General features: G+C 31.5%; 2 protein-coding genes across 4 annotated transcripts in view; one reads left to right on the forward strand and one right to left on the reverse strand.

Annotated features, from left to right (window-relative positions):
- LOC145974015 (uncharacterized) overlaps window positions 1–15,058 on the forward strand; it is a 43,682-nt gene extending 28,624 nt beyond the window's left edge. For all 3 annotated transcript variants that reach the window (XM_083103740.1, XM_083103741.1, XM_083103742.1), the window contains 7 exons: window positions 7,088–7,289; window positions 8,380–8,632; window positions 11,029–11,283; window positions 11,584–11,703; window positions 12,037–12,219; window positions 13,487–13,798; window positions 14,052–15,058. In XM_083103740.1, coding sequence (XP_082959866.1) covers window positions 7,088–7,289; window positions 8,380–8,632; window positions 11,029–11,283; window positions 11,584–11,703; window positions 12,037–12,219; window positions 13,487–13,798; window positions 14,052–14,222 — 1,496 coding nt within the window. In that variant the 3' untranslated portion in view covers window positions 14,223–15,058. The remainder of the gene's footprint in view (window positions 1–7,087; window positions 7,290–8,379; window positions 8,633–11,028; window positions 11,284–11,583; window positions 11,704–12,036; window positions 12,220–13,486; window positions 13,799–14,051) is intronic.
- Window positions 1–18,316, reverse strand: part of LOC145974009 (midasin) — an 89,587-nt gene that overhangs the window by 62,987 nt on the left and 8,284 nt on the right. The window lies entirely within an intron of this gene.

Below are 18,316 nucleotides of genomic sequence, written 5' to 3' on the forward strand. Positions count from 1 at the left end.
TAGTGCACTATATATGTGTGTATAAAATTGTATTAATTATTTCAATCATAAAAAGATTTATGTCATATTTAGAAAAAGAATTAAAATGTTCCATTAATTTTATAAGAAAAAAAAGCAAAATCTCTCTCAGTAATGGAAATTCAGTAACGAATTCTCTGAATAATATAACGCACTTTAAAAGAGTCAATAGTGTGAATCCTTTATACGTTGCCAAGATTGTAACCTTCAATATATTATAGCAACCCGATAAAGCCCATAGATTCTATCTGTCGAGGGTCAAACCGGATCTTGGCGGTTCACTGAATGGTTGATTCTGATTTGTGAGTTTGAGGTTTTGGGGCTAATAAGTAGCTCAGAGACAACAGTAGTCGGCTACAGTAGTCCGGGTCGATGATAAAGCAGACTCGGCTTCCATCTTAAATTTGACAGGCGGTGATCGATTGGTTTGCATCACTGCTCGACAAGAGGCGGATAAAAGCATCACTTGCAAACATAAATGAGGAACAACACTATTCAAATCTAATCTCTTGTTTGCAAATGTACCACATGTTCAAACAAGATTTCTACTGTTCTTTGTTATTTTAAATAAGAAATATATTTTTGTCCAAGGCGTTATTCAGAGGCCAAAAAAGTTGTTCAATATATTTTTGTAAATTTATCATTTCTTGAAAAAATGTTAAGATTACAGCTTTCTTTTATATCGAGCTTCTAGATTTCACGCGTTTAGGATGCTCGCGAAGATGAACGAGCGATGGAAAAAATTCGATGAATCATATCGCGCAACTTCTTCACAATGCCTCGCCAGCAAAATTGACTTTTGATGCGATCGATCGGCGATCCTGACAAACTGCTCAAGACGTGAAATTTAAAGGCGAATTTTTATTGTACGTTTTCATGCATTTTTTACATGACTTATACATACATCTATCAGATTACCTGTATCTGAATTATATCATAAAATAGCAATCGCGAACTTAATCACGTATTTGCAATTTTCCAAAAACGCAAGCATCAAAAACTTTCTTTTTTACACATTTTAATTTTATTCTTTATAGTTAATTTAATTCGTTATTTTTTTATCGCGTTTATGCACATTAATTAATTCATATAAAAACATTAGAGATGTTATATATAAGTTTGCACATTTTCTATCACCTGTTTCAAGGAGCAAAAGAACGAACAAACGAATTAAATCTTAACGAATTTAATAAATATGCGATTTATCACACTCATATGAATTACGGCTTAACGTAACACACGTAGGCTTATACGCGACAAGCGGCGAATTAGAACGCGACGGCAGTTCACAAATTAATCATTCCCGAAAGCGGTATTCATGAATAATGCCACGCGTTTAAAGACGAGCGGTCTTGAATACGTCACCGACCACTTTCAGTCGCTGAGATGACGGCGAACATGCGAGATCCAATTACCGCCGCGACGTAATTAACATCTTTGATGATGTTCGGCATTACCGATGCACGCTCGATCAGATCTCTGTGCGTGCATGAGCGCGAGGAGACCCTTTCCCGACCCTTTCCCGAAATTTAATTAGTCACGCGACATGATTGCCGAGGACGGAATAATCAAAGCACGTCTTGCAATCGCGTGACTTCAATAGCGGGGATACATCCGCTGCGGATTTCCGGGCGGTTGTTCCAGTCCCATGTTCAGATAAACTTGGAGAATGCGCGTGATGCATTCCCCGAATTATACCCTAGACGCAGTGCTCCACTGAGCTAACACAGTGAGACTCAATTGTACCTAAACAACAGTCTGAATTTGATAAACGTGATTCAGCTATCTCCTTTTAGATTATGATTTCATATGTGATGTAGATTCAACTCGACCACATTTCCATTTCCCGTCTATCAGCTCTATCAGCAATTGACGTTAAGGATCCTATCTCTCTACGTACAAATTTTAACACCGATATTTTCAAGAAATAGCGTGTATATTTATGTTTGCTTTACGCGAATAGTCTTCGTGACATATAAATATATTCATGTAAATATATATCATAATTATAAAATATATTTTAAAAGTTAAAAAAATGTAGTATTGTATAAATAATATACGCTTTCTTCTCTCCACGTATTAAAACGGTTGTTGTACATCAATATTGTAGTTACAAATCGAAGTTATTTAAGACATCGTAAAATCGTTATCTTTAGGAACGGAAACAGCTGATTGCGATTTAAAGATATAAGAGACAAAATGTTATCCATATAAATATTTATTCCTTTGCTATTTTCCAAGCCCCAAGATAACTTCAGTAACTTTTACAACATCTTGAAATAATATTCTGGAAATATTTATTGGTCTTCGTCTGTTCTACATTTATTAAAAATAAATAGCAACAATTTCAATGAAATAATACGAAAATATTGAACTAATAAACGTAAAAAAAAATCTATAAAAATTATTACGCGATAAATTGTACTCCAATTCGAGTTTCCGATCGGCCAGACGAATTATTCGGTTCGTTATTCGTTTTCGTCCAAGCGAAAGAAAGAATCATCTCACGGTTGACTGAGGTTTTTAAAAAAGGAAGGGAAAAAAATGAAGGTGAGAAAACAGTAAGTGAGACGAAAAAAAAGATAGGATGCTGGAACCTCGTCAAGATTTAACGAATTTATTTAGGTCTGACTAATTGGATTGCTTTAAATCCTATTACGTTCGCTTCTATCGGAATTCACGTGCCCCACTTTATCTCTGTAAACGCGTATCAGCTACCAATATCCTATTTGCACACGTAAGTGTTTATTAACCCTTTGCATACGAATGACATCTATGTGGTAGCATTGGGCAAGATTTTATAGTTTTATATAAAGTAAGATAAAAAAGAGAATAAAATCCTTTTTATATCTAACCACAAAAATATTGCAAATAATGAATTGTTCTTTATTATTTAATCTGATGCCATCGTAGAAAATTAAAACGTATGGTAATGTCTTATACTATCAAGATTAAGATATTATAAAGTTTTAGTTTCGAAATTTGCATATGCAAACAACAGCGAAACTAGGTACTATTAAACTTCCGTTATATATTTTATTTTATACGATATTTATTCAGTAATGCCATACTTTCAACATTTTGAAATCTGCATAATTTATAAAGAATTTTTCTTGTTTGGTCTCTATAGAAAAAATCAGATATACTCAAATTTACAAGTAACATTCATACAGTTCAGGAATTCGTAAAAAAAACTAAATTCTGATATTCGCAAAGAGTTTCATTCTTAAGACAAATTCATTATGTTATTGTATAACTTTGATGAAATACTGTAAATCTTTTCGATTTTTCATGAAAACTAAGATATAATTTGTTGATTCTCAAAAAAATCTTAACGAAGCGCTCTATAACTTGATTGAAAATGTATCTCCAATTACACGCTTCTATGTCAAATATTAAAAATAAAATCTCGAAAATGTAAGAGTATAATATTTAAAAATAAAAATATCGACACTTTTTTTTATTCACGAACAAAATTCGTAGATGTAGAGCAATTTATGAATCGTTTTGCTTTTGAATTCTTTTCTATCCCATCATCTCAACACACCACCTGTACCTCACGTGTACCCTCACGTTGCTCAGAAATAATCATGGTAAAAGTCGCAAAGACGAAACGGGAAAACGCCGCGAGGAGAAACTTTCCCGCGAGAGATAACTTCGTTTTGGAGCCAGCTGAATACACATTTAAGTTTTGAAACATGCGAAAAGTCATTTTGAACGTTTGGACGGCAGGGCAAAGACTAACCCGCAGCGGTACGAATTATCAGCAGGTTAATTGCGAGGTAGTTAAAGGGAACCTCGGTGCTGATGTACCGCGACCTAAAATTGAATTATGTCATCTCCGCGTGAATATGCATGAGATTTCCTTCAGGCGCCTTCTGGAAGCGGCTCGGCAAAAAACTCTTGAACAGATGGAAATTTACGATTCGTGGGACAGCCGAGAAGAAAAATGCGTCGAAAAACACAAATTACTCGTCGCGATTTAATTGAAGACATTTCTTCCCTCCGAATTTCTATCAACGGCGTGTTATTTTACATCAATTCTTATAATTTCTAATTAAGCAGATTATTTTAGACAGAAATCTGATATCCATTATTATAAATTTTCACCTTAAAATCCATTCTTAAAATCGATTCTCGAGATCTTGTTTTAGAATGCAGGAAGTAATATTATCTCTCCTTTAGTTTTCTGTGGTATAAGTTTAATTGATGTACTAATTAACGAAATTGACCGCACTTTACTTCAGAGCGCAATTGCTTCGATTGAAAGTAAAAGTTTAAGAGGCACTTTTAATCTTTTTCGCTTTTTGCCTCATATCTCTATTGATTTACGATAATGCAAAGAACCTCACAATGAAAATTGATCAATAAGAAGCTATAACAAGGATAGTTATCGATTCTATAATAACATCAATTCACTCGCATCTTAAAACCGATCGGAACCGACGGATATAAAAGACCAGTAGTAGTATACTTTTGGGCGGTTTTCCTTTTTGACTTTGACTAGTGAAACTTTTTATCGCGATCGATTTCTTCAAGAGAGAAGACCCGCAACGGCTGATTGCCAAGCAGCTTTCAATCGTTCCGAAGTTGAAAAAGTAGTGATGAAAGAAGCTTTCAAAAGATCCATGACGAAGCTGACTGACAGTCGTGAAATTAATGAAAAATACTCGGTTTTTCTGTATTTATAAGAAAATAAATAAAATAGGACAAAAGAAGAAAAAGAATAAGATATAAGAATAAACAAAATAACCGAATTATAATTTATTATTAAAGAAAATATGACTAAAAAATTAAATTTGCCTTATCCTCTCCATAATTCTCTATTGCTTATCTACTCTTAATTTGTAACAATTTTGTAACCTCAGTTACTTTTGTATCATAATTACTGAAAAAGTGCCACGTAAATATTTAAATTATCATAAAATTGAAAAACTTTGGTCATATTTAAATTTCTCATTAACGCTAATTAATATTTTTACATTAAAAGTTTAATTTATACTGTAAAACCGATGAAAAAGTTTGCCCCGAAACTTCTGCCCCTCCTAAAAACAATATTCACAGTTATAACAGTTGAGATAACAGTTTCACCTCAAAATGATTGACTTGCTAAAATGCAAAAAAATGCAAGAGGAAGACTGGCGACAGACGGAGGAGGTTCTCGAGAGAGATTCAATGGTGCTAAAATTACGAAAATCTTATAATCGTAGACGAAGCTTCGAGCCATGATGAGACGCGCGCGTCAACAGGCGACAGGAATATTTTCTCTTTTCATTCTCGTAGTTCCTAACACAATTAACTGCAGCTACCTGAAATCAAATTAGTTCGTATCGGATGCCGCTTAATTTCGCTGATTTAGCTGTACACTGATAGGTACTACAATCACCCGAGCGCAAGCCTGGCCGACTTTTTACAGGTCGAATAAAGTTGGAGTTGTTTTTCATCTCTTCTGCTCTTCTTTCTCTCTTTCTTTCTCTCGGTTAACACTTCTCGAATAGCTGCATCTCTTTCGGGTAACGCGGGTCACGAGTCGGGAATGTGGGTCGTATATACGCGAAAACAACCAAACGTTTCGAACTCAACGCGCGCTCGCATTTATTCTGGTAAACGTGAACCGAGTGATTTTGCCTAAAGGCAGGAAAGAAGATATATAATCTTGCGGCAAGCGCTTTGAAGCAATGACTCTTGGAATATACACTGATGATTGTTCTTTGAACTTTAAAGATGAAATTTTCCTTCAACCCTTTGATTGAAATTTTCGTTAATCCATATCATACGCGTGTGACCTAAATTTTTTTATCTGTTTAAAAAATATAGAAACTAAAAATATAGAAGCTTAGTTCTTGAAAAAAGCTAATTATAAAAGATTTTCTTCTTACAATTTAATTTTACATATCGTGATATTTCTAAAAATCGACTGCACATAAAAAAAATATCAAAAATCTGTAAGTGAAGAAAAATATGATGGTTCCGACACACATTGTGTATATTTCAGATATCGCTATCTGAAATATACTAAAGTTCGAATGTGCTTGCCTTTTCAATTTCTCCTCTATTTTCTTGCTTCTTCACCTCTCTTTCAGCAAAATGCGCACGCAACTGAATCCTGACGAAAGAATAAACCGATATCGCGTTCAACTGGCTGGATATTTCACGCTTGTTTTCGAAAATGTAATGATACTGTGTTCGATGAGTTTAAACTAGCAAAATCCAAACTGAAATGTGAACGTAACTTTTTCGTAAAACAATTTAATGGGATATATTTCGACATTTTAAAATTTGCTACTGATCGAAAGCCAGCGAAATAATATTATTTTATGAAAATCATGCTTTATTCGTAGAATGAAAAATAAAACGAAATATATCACAAGCTACGAATGATTAATCCATCAAAAATATTTTATTATTTAATTTTATATATTCAACATCATTTTTGAAATCATCTAAAGTGCACATCAACAAAAGGTTTCAGAGAAGCTAAATTATATGGCCTATACATCTCAATTATTTACATCTCTGTACATATCAAATTATTTTCAATTTTGTTTTCTATCAAAATTTAATTGAATCGATAAAAATCATGAGAGATCATTTTCACTATTCTGTAATCATTGATACGATTGATTATCGAGCATTCGTTACCTCTAGTTACACGCAAAGCACGGGAGATAATGAAGACCTAACTAGAGTAACCGGATTGGAAAGCATGGGTAACTCGAGATTTAGCGAAAGATGGAAATGCCTGAGATTCTCGCGCTCTTCACTGATAATAGCTCTTAACGCAACTCCTAGTAGCAGTGGAGATTCCTGCTTTGCACTTAACATAACTTTGCGTAATTATAGGCTGTACTGATTAAGAGTAATCTTTACTTAACATCTGTCTATTAATAATTTTATGTTATGACTTCATGATATATTTGCGCTAAATATTTCGTATATGAATCAAATCGTTTTTTTTTTTTTCGCATCTTGAGATGAGAATTCCAAAGTATTTTGTAACTCTAACAATTCATCGTAAAAACATTCGTTCGATAGTGGTGATTAAATGGAGTGATTTCCTTTTGTGCAGGCTCAGCAGTAGCGATGATCGGAGCTAATCTGAGGTTCGGCATCGGCGCTTCCGGGAATGTCACGTCCAACGCCACTAAGGTGTTCCAGTGTCATCCCGGTGGTATGACCGAGGCCACTGTCATATTTAGCCTCGGTGCATTGGGGATGGGGGCGAATATCATCCTCATGGCGCTAATACTGGCGAAGCGACAGCTGCGCAGGTACGATAATAATCCGTCCGAAGAACGGTGCTTTACGATCGTCGTGTTTCGATCCGGAAATAACACCAGAAATACCCGCATTATGATATTCGACCGATGTTAGCTAAATAAAACCGCTTTGTTGGACGTGACATGCGAGCATTTTGTACAACGTTGTTAAAAGTCATACGACCGTAATTTTTTGCGAATGGAGAGAACATAGGTTCGCGATATGGAACACATGTACAGCATGTGCATTGCTCTATTGTATCCTTTATACCTTCATAATATTCAAATCTATTACCATGTTCAGCTATTTGCATGAATTCGTATAGAAGCATTACGATAAAATAAAGCGAATTCACTGTAATATAACTTTTGAAATTCGGATAAAATTGAGTTAAGTCAACTCTTTCTATCTATGTCACGTACGTGAATTTACTTTAATCTGGTGAAAGAGTATCTTTCTGAAACTTGTTAAACTTTAATTCGGAAAGTATATTGTAGCCAGGTGACCAGATAAATTTCATACGTGTTTATCGAAAATTTTGTATACTTACTATGTACTTGCGAATAAACAAAATATATATATTCTATCTCTCGATATACTAAAATATCTGAAATATGATACATGAGAAATTGCAATGTTCCTAAATGTGGTATAAAACATATTCTGTGTTATCAATCTATAAAATTTTATTAACAAGAACGTTGAGAGAAAATAAATAATATTTTTTTTTAGAGATTACAAGCAAATAAAATATTTTCCCAATCAAATTTAAATAGATGTTTCAAGTAAAAGTTGTTTCAACAGAATTTTTAGTTTAGTCGATATTCAGTATAAATATTGATAAGTGATATGGAACACGATGGACATATCATATTTAAAAAAGCCAACAGATAAAATTTGGTAAAGTTGGATGTATCACATTTTAGAAATATACTGCTTGTATATTTATAAATTTTTACTTTAAATATAATTTAATTGCAAATAAGACGTTATTTTATAGAATGCAATGTTGAGTCTAAAAATAGCGAAATAGACAAAGATACAGAGACGGACGGAATAACGAACGAACATATTGACGCACATTTATCCTGGGATTTACAGGTGGTCCCAGGGATTGTTATTCCACCAAGCCATGGTAGACTGCGCAAGAGCCGCTATATTGTTGCCTCTTGGCTCTAGTATATTGAATTGTCAGCCCGTTAACAAGTGCTCCCTAGTCGAGACTGCCTTTCTGTTGCTGGTGACCGTTTCCACGGTAAATATGCTAACAACCGTGTTAAACGACAGCCCGGTATTTCCAGAGAGCGACGAGGAGGCAGATCTCGCCGCTCCTCTACTGATGGACTCGCCCCAGGTAAAAATTATAGCGCGCGCATTTGATGTGATTTCCATTCGCATGATTAAATATATTGCAACATTTAATTTAAAATGTCAGTTCGCATATGTTCGTAAACTCCCGATTTCTGAGTCAAGTTTAAACATATGTACTTATTGTCGCAGTTTTTAGTCTTGAATTCTTCTAATTCACAACTTTAACTTGTAACCTTTAATCCTCCATTTTCAAAAAAATTTCAATCTCACATTTAACTTTTATCTGTTTATATGTTTTATAACATTCGTATTTTTATTGTATGTTATTGAGTCTGTCGATATTGAAATTGAAATACTTATTGCAATTGTACCTTTATAATTATAATTGAATAATTGTGTCAAATCTCTACGATTATAAATATTCACTTAATAAAATATATCGCTGTTAAGTATATTCTTACGTATACTCAAGCCAATTTATATCGGTTTGCTTATGGCAAGCAATTGATCAAAAATATTGATTTGAACAAACCGCGTGATTTTGACTAACGATGGTCGTTCATCTCGCATTCGGAATGAGAGAGATTTCCACCTAACCGCAGCATTGCGACGAATTTAGTGGTGACTGATTGCGGTGCAAACTGTCTGCATCACGCAATGCGGACTGTCGAGATGAATTAAATTTTTCAAGGAAAATTAATAGCGCCGTCGCAGTAAGACATTAACGTTCTTAGCAAAAAAACATAAAAAGTCCGTTTAACAAGTCGAATTAATCATTCGTAAAAGAAAATATAATGAATTTTTTTAATCAACTTTAAAATGATCTTTATATTGAATTATAATAAATTCAAATATAATATATATTAATAATGTTTTAATTTGCAAGTGTTGTCTAATTTAATTTAATGTAAATTATTAAAAAAGTGTTCCATATTTTTATCTAATTTTTCATTCGATACAAAACAAATTTTGCTTTAGAAGAAATTTTTTATTTCAATTTATCTACCAACAAATTCAATTTGAAAATCGCGAGAAAGAATAGCGAATTTTCGTATAAAAAAATCATTTATTTCCAAATTCATCAAATATGCTTCTAAAATTTGCAAATCTTATGAGAGATTTTATGCGATGACAGTGATTCGAGACATTAAATTCGTGCAATTAATTCCCCAACGATTCGGCTTCTCTGGGCGCATGTAATAGCAGTCGGTTCCAAATTAATTTAACGCGATAATTTGCACGTCAAGCGATAGCCGACTCGCTTTTGCAGCAACAAAATTCTAATGACACGACGATAGTTAAATATGTAAAATGCCTATTACGATATACGCAAGAACATTATAACTGTGCTTTTAGCGTCAGAATAATTTTCGCAGTATTTTAACCATTGCGTTTTTCAGCTTCAGAGATTTTAATTTAATTTCTTTCAGTATAATTTATTAGTTTGTCACGAAATATGTTATCATATTATAAATAAATTTTAAATAAATAATAAAAAACTTACTTGTTATTTAATTTAAAATGAAATTTATAAGAATTTTGACTTGCGATGTAATTATCAAGATATTCAATATTGAAATATTAAAAGTTGTAACAAATGGAAATTCATTACAATATTTTCAATAAAACAAAGAATATTTAAAATAACATTACTTGTATTTTCCGATGACCGATTGTAACAGTATTTGATCAAAACTTGGCTCCGATAAAGTGGTCTCTGTTCTTTAAAATGGTGGATCAATTGCGGATTACAGGATTTCACGAACCACTTTAAAGTGGAAACAAAGACATTGGGATTATTGTAAACTCGTTAAACAAGTCAATTAAAATATTCTAAATTAAATTGCGTTTAATCAAATAAATAAATATAATAATTTATGTTTTCTAAAAATTTACATAATACCGTAACAATTAATGATTTCTGAAAATATTTTTGTTTTACATTACAAATTTATAATTGTATAAAAATATCCTATTGTGTTGTAAAAAATGAATCAGATGCATCGATATTTAATTTAAATTTGCAAATTTAAATTTACCTCTATGGGAGATAAGTTCATACAAATTATTAGCGTTGATCAAATAATTAGATTGGAATAACTTCGAATGAATATTTGCGGAGCTCGCCAAAAATTATTTGCACAACATCGTGTTTTAATTGAAACACGATACATGTACATTGTATCTTATTAACACAGATAAGAGCAATAATAATTTACATTTCATATGTTTTTCATATGTTAAAAACAAGATTCATGTTTATCTATCTTCGTAAAAATCTCTAAAAAGTCTTTATTTAAAAAATTTTTTACCAAGAAAAATTCGTAAGGTTCGATTCGCAAAACGTTAGAAGCTTGCAAAATTCGTGAAACTCAAGAAAAATATCACGCGAATGGGAAAGTTCTTTTTCGTGAATTTTTTAACGATTTTTCATTGCAGTGCGTGCTCTTTGGCACTTTCATGATCTGGTTCGCCAGTATAACGATAAATTTGGGGCCCACGTTTCTCAGCGGAGCTTTAGCGGCCAACACGGAAAGCGGGCACAATACGCCTAGTTGCCCATTGATACATGGCCCTTTTCGTCACTATATACTCAACGTTCTCTGGATTGTCATCAATATCATTTGCGTGGCGCTCACGCTCTTTCATTTGAGAAAATTGCACAGGGATTTGACGAAAGCTAACGTCGAAGCGGTGAGCGACAATATCAATCATATATATTAATAATTAGTCAAGATATTATTATGTATAACTATCGAAACTTGTGTACACTAATAAAAGTGTATATCAAATTACAAAATAAGAAAAAAATTTATGTATATGCTAATAAAAATATAACATCAACTTGGAATAAAATTTTGGACGATTTTTATATATCTTTTTATATATTTTAAATTTTTGCGAGAAGATATTTTCCTATTTAAGAGTTTTATATATTTTGATAAAACATTAATAAATCTTTTCTATTTTCAAACAACTGCGTTTATCTCTCAGGTACGAGTAGCTGGCCTTGTCACAACACTCGTTAATGTGACAGGTGGACATCAGGGTGCAACTAATGCGCTTGCAACCGAAGACAGTGTGGTTGACACGAGAAACGGCACGACGCCGAAAGTAAGTCATTATATTAATAATTTTCCATGCATAAAGCGTCTCTGCATGTATTAAATTTTCGAAAAAATAGAAATTTTCTGCTAAACCGTCACTTTTATCGACCCATAATTTATATAATTTTTTTTTTTTACTTTAAATATAATTATTATCTCTAAATTAGTTTTTGGATACACTCGTTGCTTTTTATACTTTACACTTACAAATGCAAATAAAACATATGTATGTGTCAAGCAATGTGACAATGAAAGCGGCAGACGAGTATCAGAGGCCATAAGATCAGAGCCCATAAAGATTTAAAATTATTCAGAAATGGCATCTCTCGATATATTTTAGAGGACAGGCGCCGTCGAGGAGCATCGGAAAATGAGGAATTACCTTAGAAGAATGGAACGCGAAGGCGTGCAAAGGGTGAAAATGTTCCTGGTCATAACGGCAGCATACGTCATATTCTGGGGACCATTGTTTTTCGTTACCTTAGTGCACCATCCTGTTATAGGCAATCCTACGGGCGTCGAGGTAATTAGAATGAATAGAGCATCGACGGGATGAGATAATGGGAAGTTTGTTTCTGCTATTGGCTTTTACGAAATTTAGACACTATCGATATTTATGCTCCATAAATATCCGCACTTGCGATATCAGCATGCGAATATTAATACGCGTACCGCATACAAATGTTTCACGCAAAATAAATATTTTGTTTTCGTAAAAAAAAAACAATAGTTAATATCACGTTTTTTTTTTATTTCGCAAATAATAATTATTAATTTCAGAAGATAGGTTCTTCAGAAATAATCAATAATTAGTATATTAACAGCTTATGTGCACAGACACATTATAGATATAAATAAATCTAATTGTGACAAGTCTCAAGTAGCGGCAATCACGGGATTGAAATAAATTGCAAATATCAGTGTTAATAATCTAGTCTAGCAGAGCACAACATCTATAAATAAATATTTTTTTTTTTTCAATTCAGATATTAATGTTATGCATTCATCATTATAATTTGACATGGCACGGTGCCTGAAACACCTGTGAAATATTATGAAGCTTGTGGAACAACATTGATTTGATTTTCGATACAAAATTGCGATAGAAATAAATCGAAAAGTTCGCGAAGAGACACGAAGCGTGAAAGTGGAATTCTTGTTCGATCGTACTAATATACAGCTGATCGTGAATCGTGAGTTGATCGAGCGAATTCGCAGCTACGAGCTGAGAATTTCTTCCTGCGAGAATATAAATTTTCGAAAAAAGCAAATGCGCGTCGAAAAACTTAGGCATCGAAAAAACGCAGCAGTTTTGCTGATGCAGCGTCGTAGCAGCTATGCATGAAATAGCTGCATTTAATCTTCTCCATAGACTCCCGATATTTTGGCAAAGCAAAAACCGTGATGCAGTGAAGAAATTTAAGAAAGAGAGATGATTTTTATTTATTTCCTAACTAGATAAAAATTTCAATATTTTTTCACGTACAAATTTTATAAAATCGCGCTTAAAAAATCTCTTTTAAATACAATTTTTGTTTATCTGGATAGAAATTCATATAAATAAATATATTTTTCATTTTCTCGTAATTAATTTTGCTATATAATTCTTTTTTTAAACTCCAGGACAAATATTAGATTTTTTGCTCCTATTACTTCTCTTTCCAATTTATGACTACGTTGCTATCTAATTTTGCGTATCGGTGTTTGTAGATTTACATGTACAATTTATATCGTGCTATTACATGCCGCATCTAAATCACCGAGTTTCGCGGTTTCGTTTGTTATACCAGGTGACTCTGCACATTGCATACGTACATGCCTTCGTAAACCCAGCTCTGTTTCTCGCCCTACATCGGGGGTTACGACAGGGCATGTCGGACGTGTGTTGCGGCTGCTGCGAGAGCATAGCCCGATGGATCCTTGGATCCACCGCCACTAGTCCGATACAAAATATCACGTTACCCCGATACGAGGCGCCGATGAATCTACCCTCACCGCCGGGTCCACCCTTAGCGGCGCCAGTTGCGCCGTCAGGATGCAATCTTACCGATGTGGCACTCCTAAAACCACCCCTGCCACCGACTGCCAAACACTTACTGGTGGTAGGACACTCAGCCGAATGATCGTCGAAACTTATCGCGGAATTCGTTCCTAATGACTTAAAGACCGATCTTTAACGACTCAAAGACAATCGTCTTAATCACTTGAAGATTGGTTCTCAATAGACTTTAAGACTAATTTTCCTTGATGTTTGCCTTCTCGAAAATATTTATTTTTTATGACTCTTATCATACGAATATTTTACTAATTAAGTTTGTAAGAAAATATACAAATGTATAATATATTATTATACAGGACAATTCTATCGCGGTACCCGATCCCTGGAGTTTGACTTCAAGATCGAAGAGCACCTCCAGTCTTTACGAAGAGGAATTGTCTAGAAGACCGAGCCTTCTGCTGCCCCCACCTGCAGAATTGAACGATCTCCAAATGAGTCCGACAAGTAGCGACTTGCCCAGCGAATAAACGAACAAATCAATTGTAAAAAAATTAACAACGCATCAGAAAACGATAACGTTAATTGATGACGTTAATTGGCTACAATGTAAGAAAAAATAATCGCAAAAATGATAAAAATAAATTTTTCGGGAAGAAACCTTCCTATAAAATCCTCTCCTGGAGCATTATATATTTTAATCAGATTATTATATGTATATTGTCGATAAAGCCGAAATCAAATGAATCATATACTATAAATATTGCATCATCTAAATATTTTTTAAAGACGAGAGAGAGCAATTAATATATTATATGTATATATCACAGCGAAGGCATACAAATATTTACATTTACGCGATTGCTCTTAAAACGTCTGAAAAGCTTTTGTTCTTATAGGTTTTAATAGTAATATCAATAGAGCCAAGATGGAACTCCATTATAAAATTATTCAATTTAATTCAAATCAAATTGTATACTAGGTTGTAACGAATAAAATGATCTTCTATGATGTCAAAGAACGAGACATCAAGCTGTCGTGCAGTATAAAATTAATCACAAGGATAACGTATCTTGAATTTAAAAAATTATCGAAGACTTGATGTATACGTTTACTTGTACTTTTATGAGATACACGTACACTAGACTTAAAAATATCGACAGACTGACTTTTTTCACAAAATTCGTACTTACGTCCACGTCAATTTCAAAACAAATCTCACGTCCAAAATTGTCAGTCGAAATAATTACTAAACATCATTGCTTTTATACTTGAAGAATAATCATTTTGCCGTATTTCAAAGATGTACATTCCATTTATCACAAATTTATGATATGAAACAATATATTTCATTGCTCGCAAGATGTCCCAGAAATAATAATAAAATTTTAGATTGTAAACAGTATTATAGTATATCTATCTATAATTATTAATTAATTGAAAATTAATATAGATAATGAAATATAAAATTTACTTTATACAATTGACAGTAAAATTCTAATTTTACATCAATTTAGTACATTCTTTGGGACATCTTGTACATACACATTAAACGATGAAAGTATGTTTGTTTATTATAAACCGTTCGTCATAATTCCGCGTATAATTTAATATAAAAATTAGAATATAATTATTTTTCATTAATTACGCATATTATGACAAAATTAATTAACAATAAGTAAAAAAAAGAATGCGATAAATCGCAAAAAAAAAAAGATTTAATCAACTGGGCATCATCTAAATATATCTGTGATTGCTTATGAACGTCCTAGTCTTCGTCCTGTGTAATATCACTAATAGAGATTTATATAAAGAAGATATATATATTATGTTTATAGAAATAGAGAAAGCAGGTGATATGTGTAATATCTTAGAAATGTTGGATAATCGTGTATAATTTATAATCTGCTTTTTTCAGCTATACTTTTTGTAAAAACAAAACTGAAGAAACAAAGTGATTTTCTGACAAAGCAGAGAAAAACAGCACATTAGAAAATGTAATTAATGGAAAAAGATTTATAATCTCTTCCTTCGCGCTTAGGTACACTTACTAGATGTATATAATCAGATGTGCAATTTTTCATAAAACCGCACTCGTGTGAGCTTTTTCATCTGGGGACTCAATCTTTTCTCGAGAACATATATATTATATATATTGAATTACATATATATTTTCTATGCGAGATTTTAGAGACTGCACTCGTTGCAACTGCACGATGCATCAGCGTTTCGCTGATTTAATTGCGCATTACACATCGACGCTTTTACTTTGCCAATAAAAAATAGCGACTAAGAGTAAAACAGAGATAATATATTAATTTTATTCATTTATTTTGCAAAACTGGTAATATAATCATAGCCCATGCAAATGTACTGTAGGCAATTTTTACACAATATTTCATTTACTGTTAAAAATTCTATGCAATATGTATTTGCTGTTAATCCTTTTTAAAATTCGTATTAATTATTCTTAATTTGAATTCAACATTTATAGCAAAATAAAATTATGCTAAATTATTGTTATATTTTTAACTAAACTAAGAGAAGAGCAATATATCCTCCCAATATATTTCAAACTTTCGCTCATCTTACTTTTGCAATAAAGAAAAGCTCAAACATATTTCATATAATCCTTTTTAAGAATTTATAATATTGAATAGATTAACATAATATTGAAGAATGCATTTAAAAAATAACAGACTTTAAAAAACCAAGAGATAAACGAGAAAAAATTGTAATATTAAAAAATTAAAGCTCAATTAATCGAACTTAAAAATGATCAAAGTTCGATCAAATGATTTAAATTTTTATGTCACGTAACTTTTTAAAACACCAATATTTCATACAAATTAAAAATATAATCCTAATTATGAGGATAAATAACGAAGAAAAATGATTTTGTATAAAAAAAAATTGTAAAAATTATTCATATCAAGCTATGTCATTATTATCAGTTGGCAAATCATGATCATTTTTTGAATTAAATTTTTTAACTATTTTAATTGTATATATATATATATATATATATATATATATATATACACATACATACATACATACATATATGAAGAATAAAATGCAAATATAAAATTTGCTTAACGGATCTCTCTTAATATCTTTTTATATTGTTTATAAGTCCGATAAAAAAAAGTCGAAATTACCGAAATTTCTTTTGAAATTATCAAAAATATGCATATTATTGGCCTCATTAAAATATGTCTAATATATATATTATAAATATATTAAAAGTGTTAGTATAGAATATTTTTTATTGTATAGCGAAATGCATATCAATGTAGTGTCACGTATTTAAAAAACAAGTATGCAGCATAATATGTGATTTATGTGTTTATTAAAATTACGTGAAATTAATTCCTCACTTAATCATATCTTTCTTTATTTGCTGCAAATGTGTTAAAAGCGGCGCAAAAGATGCTGCTTAAATACAGGTCAATTAACTACTGTAACTATCACACTTTCTTCTTAAATATATCATATATATGTAATAAATGTCTAATATAAATTAATATAAAGTACGCGTAAGAGAAAATATCAGAATAAGATCGAAATTTTTTATTGTAATTTTATATATGCAATATCAAGAAAACAAAAATGGCCTATATATCCATAAATGGTAATTATAATTTTAAAAAAAGCAAAGAGAAATTAATATTCAAATGTATAAAAAATATACAAAAAAATATATCTGAATCGAAAATTTCGATGCTATCATAATTAAATATGTATTTGATGCACTATACAACTTATTTTTGCAACAATATTATCTTATTGTTAACTGACATATATACGCATATATTCTACGATTGATAATTTTATTTCTTAACGGATTGAATGTAAAATTTGGAATCGTATCTGGATAATTTGAAATTTATCGAGAAACATACAAATATATATTAATTATATTAATCCCTGTGTGTAGAAAATGTATGTAAATGTATTTAAAATTTTATAACGCAATTATTTTAGAATTAGATTTATTTAATTCGATCTATTTGATTTCATTTTCGTTTCAAATTTTAAAATTTCTATAAAAATTGATTTTTTTGAAAGCGTGCTTGAAAGCTAAAGCACTGGAGCGAATTATTCTAAATAATCTCGTCAGGGAAAAGTATTATTAAGAATATTTCTAAGCAAATGGCGTCTGAGAAATTATTGCCGCAAATTGGCAGCAAAGTATGCGACATTATATAAGTTATATAATCCATAAATCATGAATATTTGTCATAGGAAGAAAAAAGAGAGCATACATTATATTTAAATGTATATAAACCTGTTCACATATTTGAAATAAAGGTCTGTGTAATGTACGTAACCATATGTTTAATTTCCTATCAAACAATTTTTCTTCCAAATATAACGAAATGTGTTTAAAATATATGAAATATGTGATGAATATATTTATTTATATAGTTAATTATTTAACGCGAAAATATCATTTTCTTTCTAAAAAAATAAATTTTAAAATTATTACAACTATATGTATATATATATATATATATATATATATATATATATATATACACACGCGCGCGCGCGCACACACACACACACACATATCATAAAAAAACTATTTTATATTTTTTTCGGAAATAAAAGCGAAAAA

Source organism: Camponotus vicinus, unplaced genomic scaffold (genome assembly GCF_025532165.1).
Source record: "Camponotus vicinus isolate PSW18456_S1 unplaced genomic scaffold, iyCamVici1.0 SCAF_7, whole genome shotgun sequence".
In the NCBI taxonomy this organism is placed as follows: Eukaryota; Metazoa; Arthropoda; class Insecta; order Hymenoptera; family Formicidae; genus Camponotus; species Camponotus vicinus.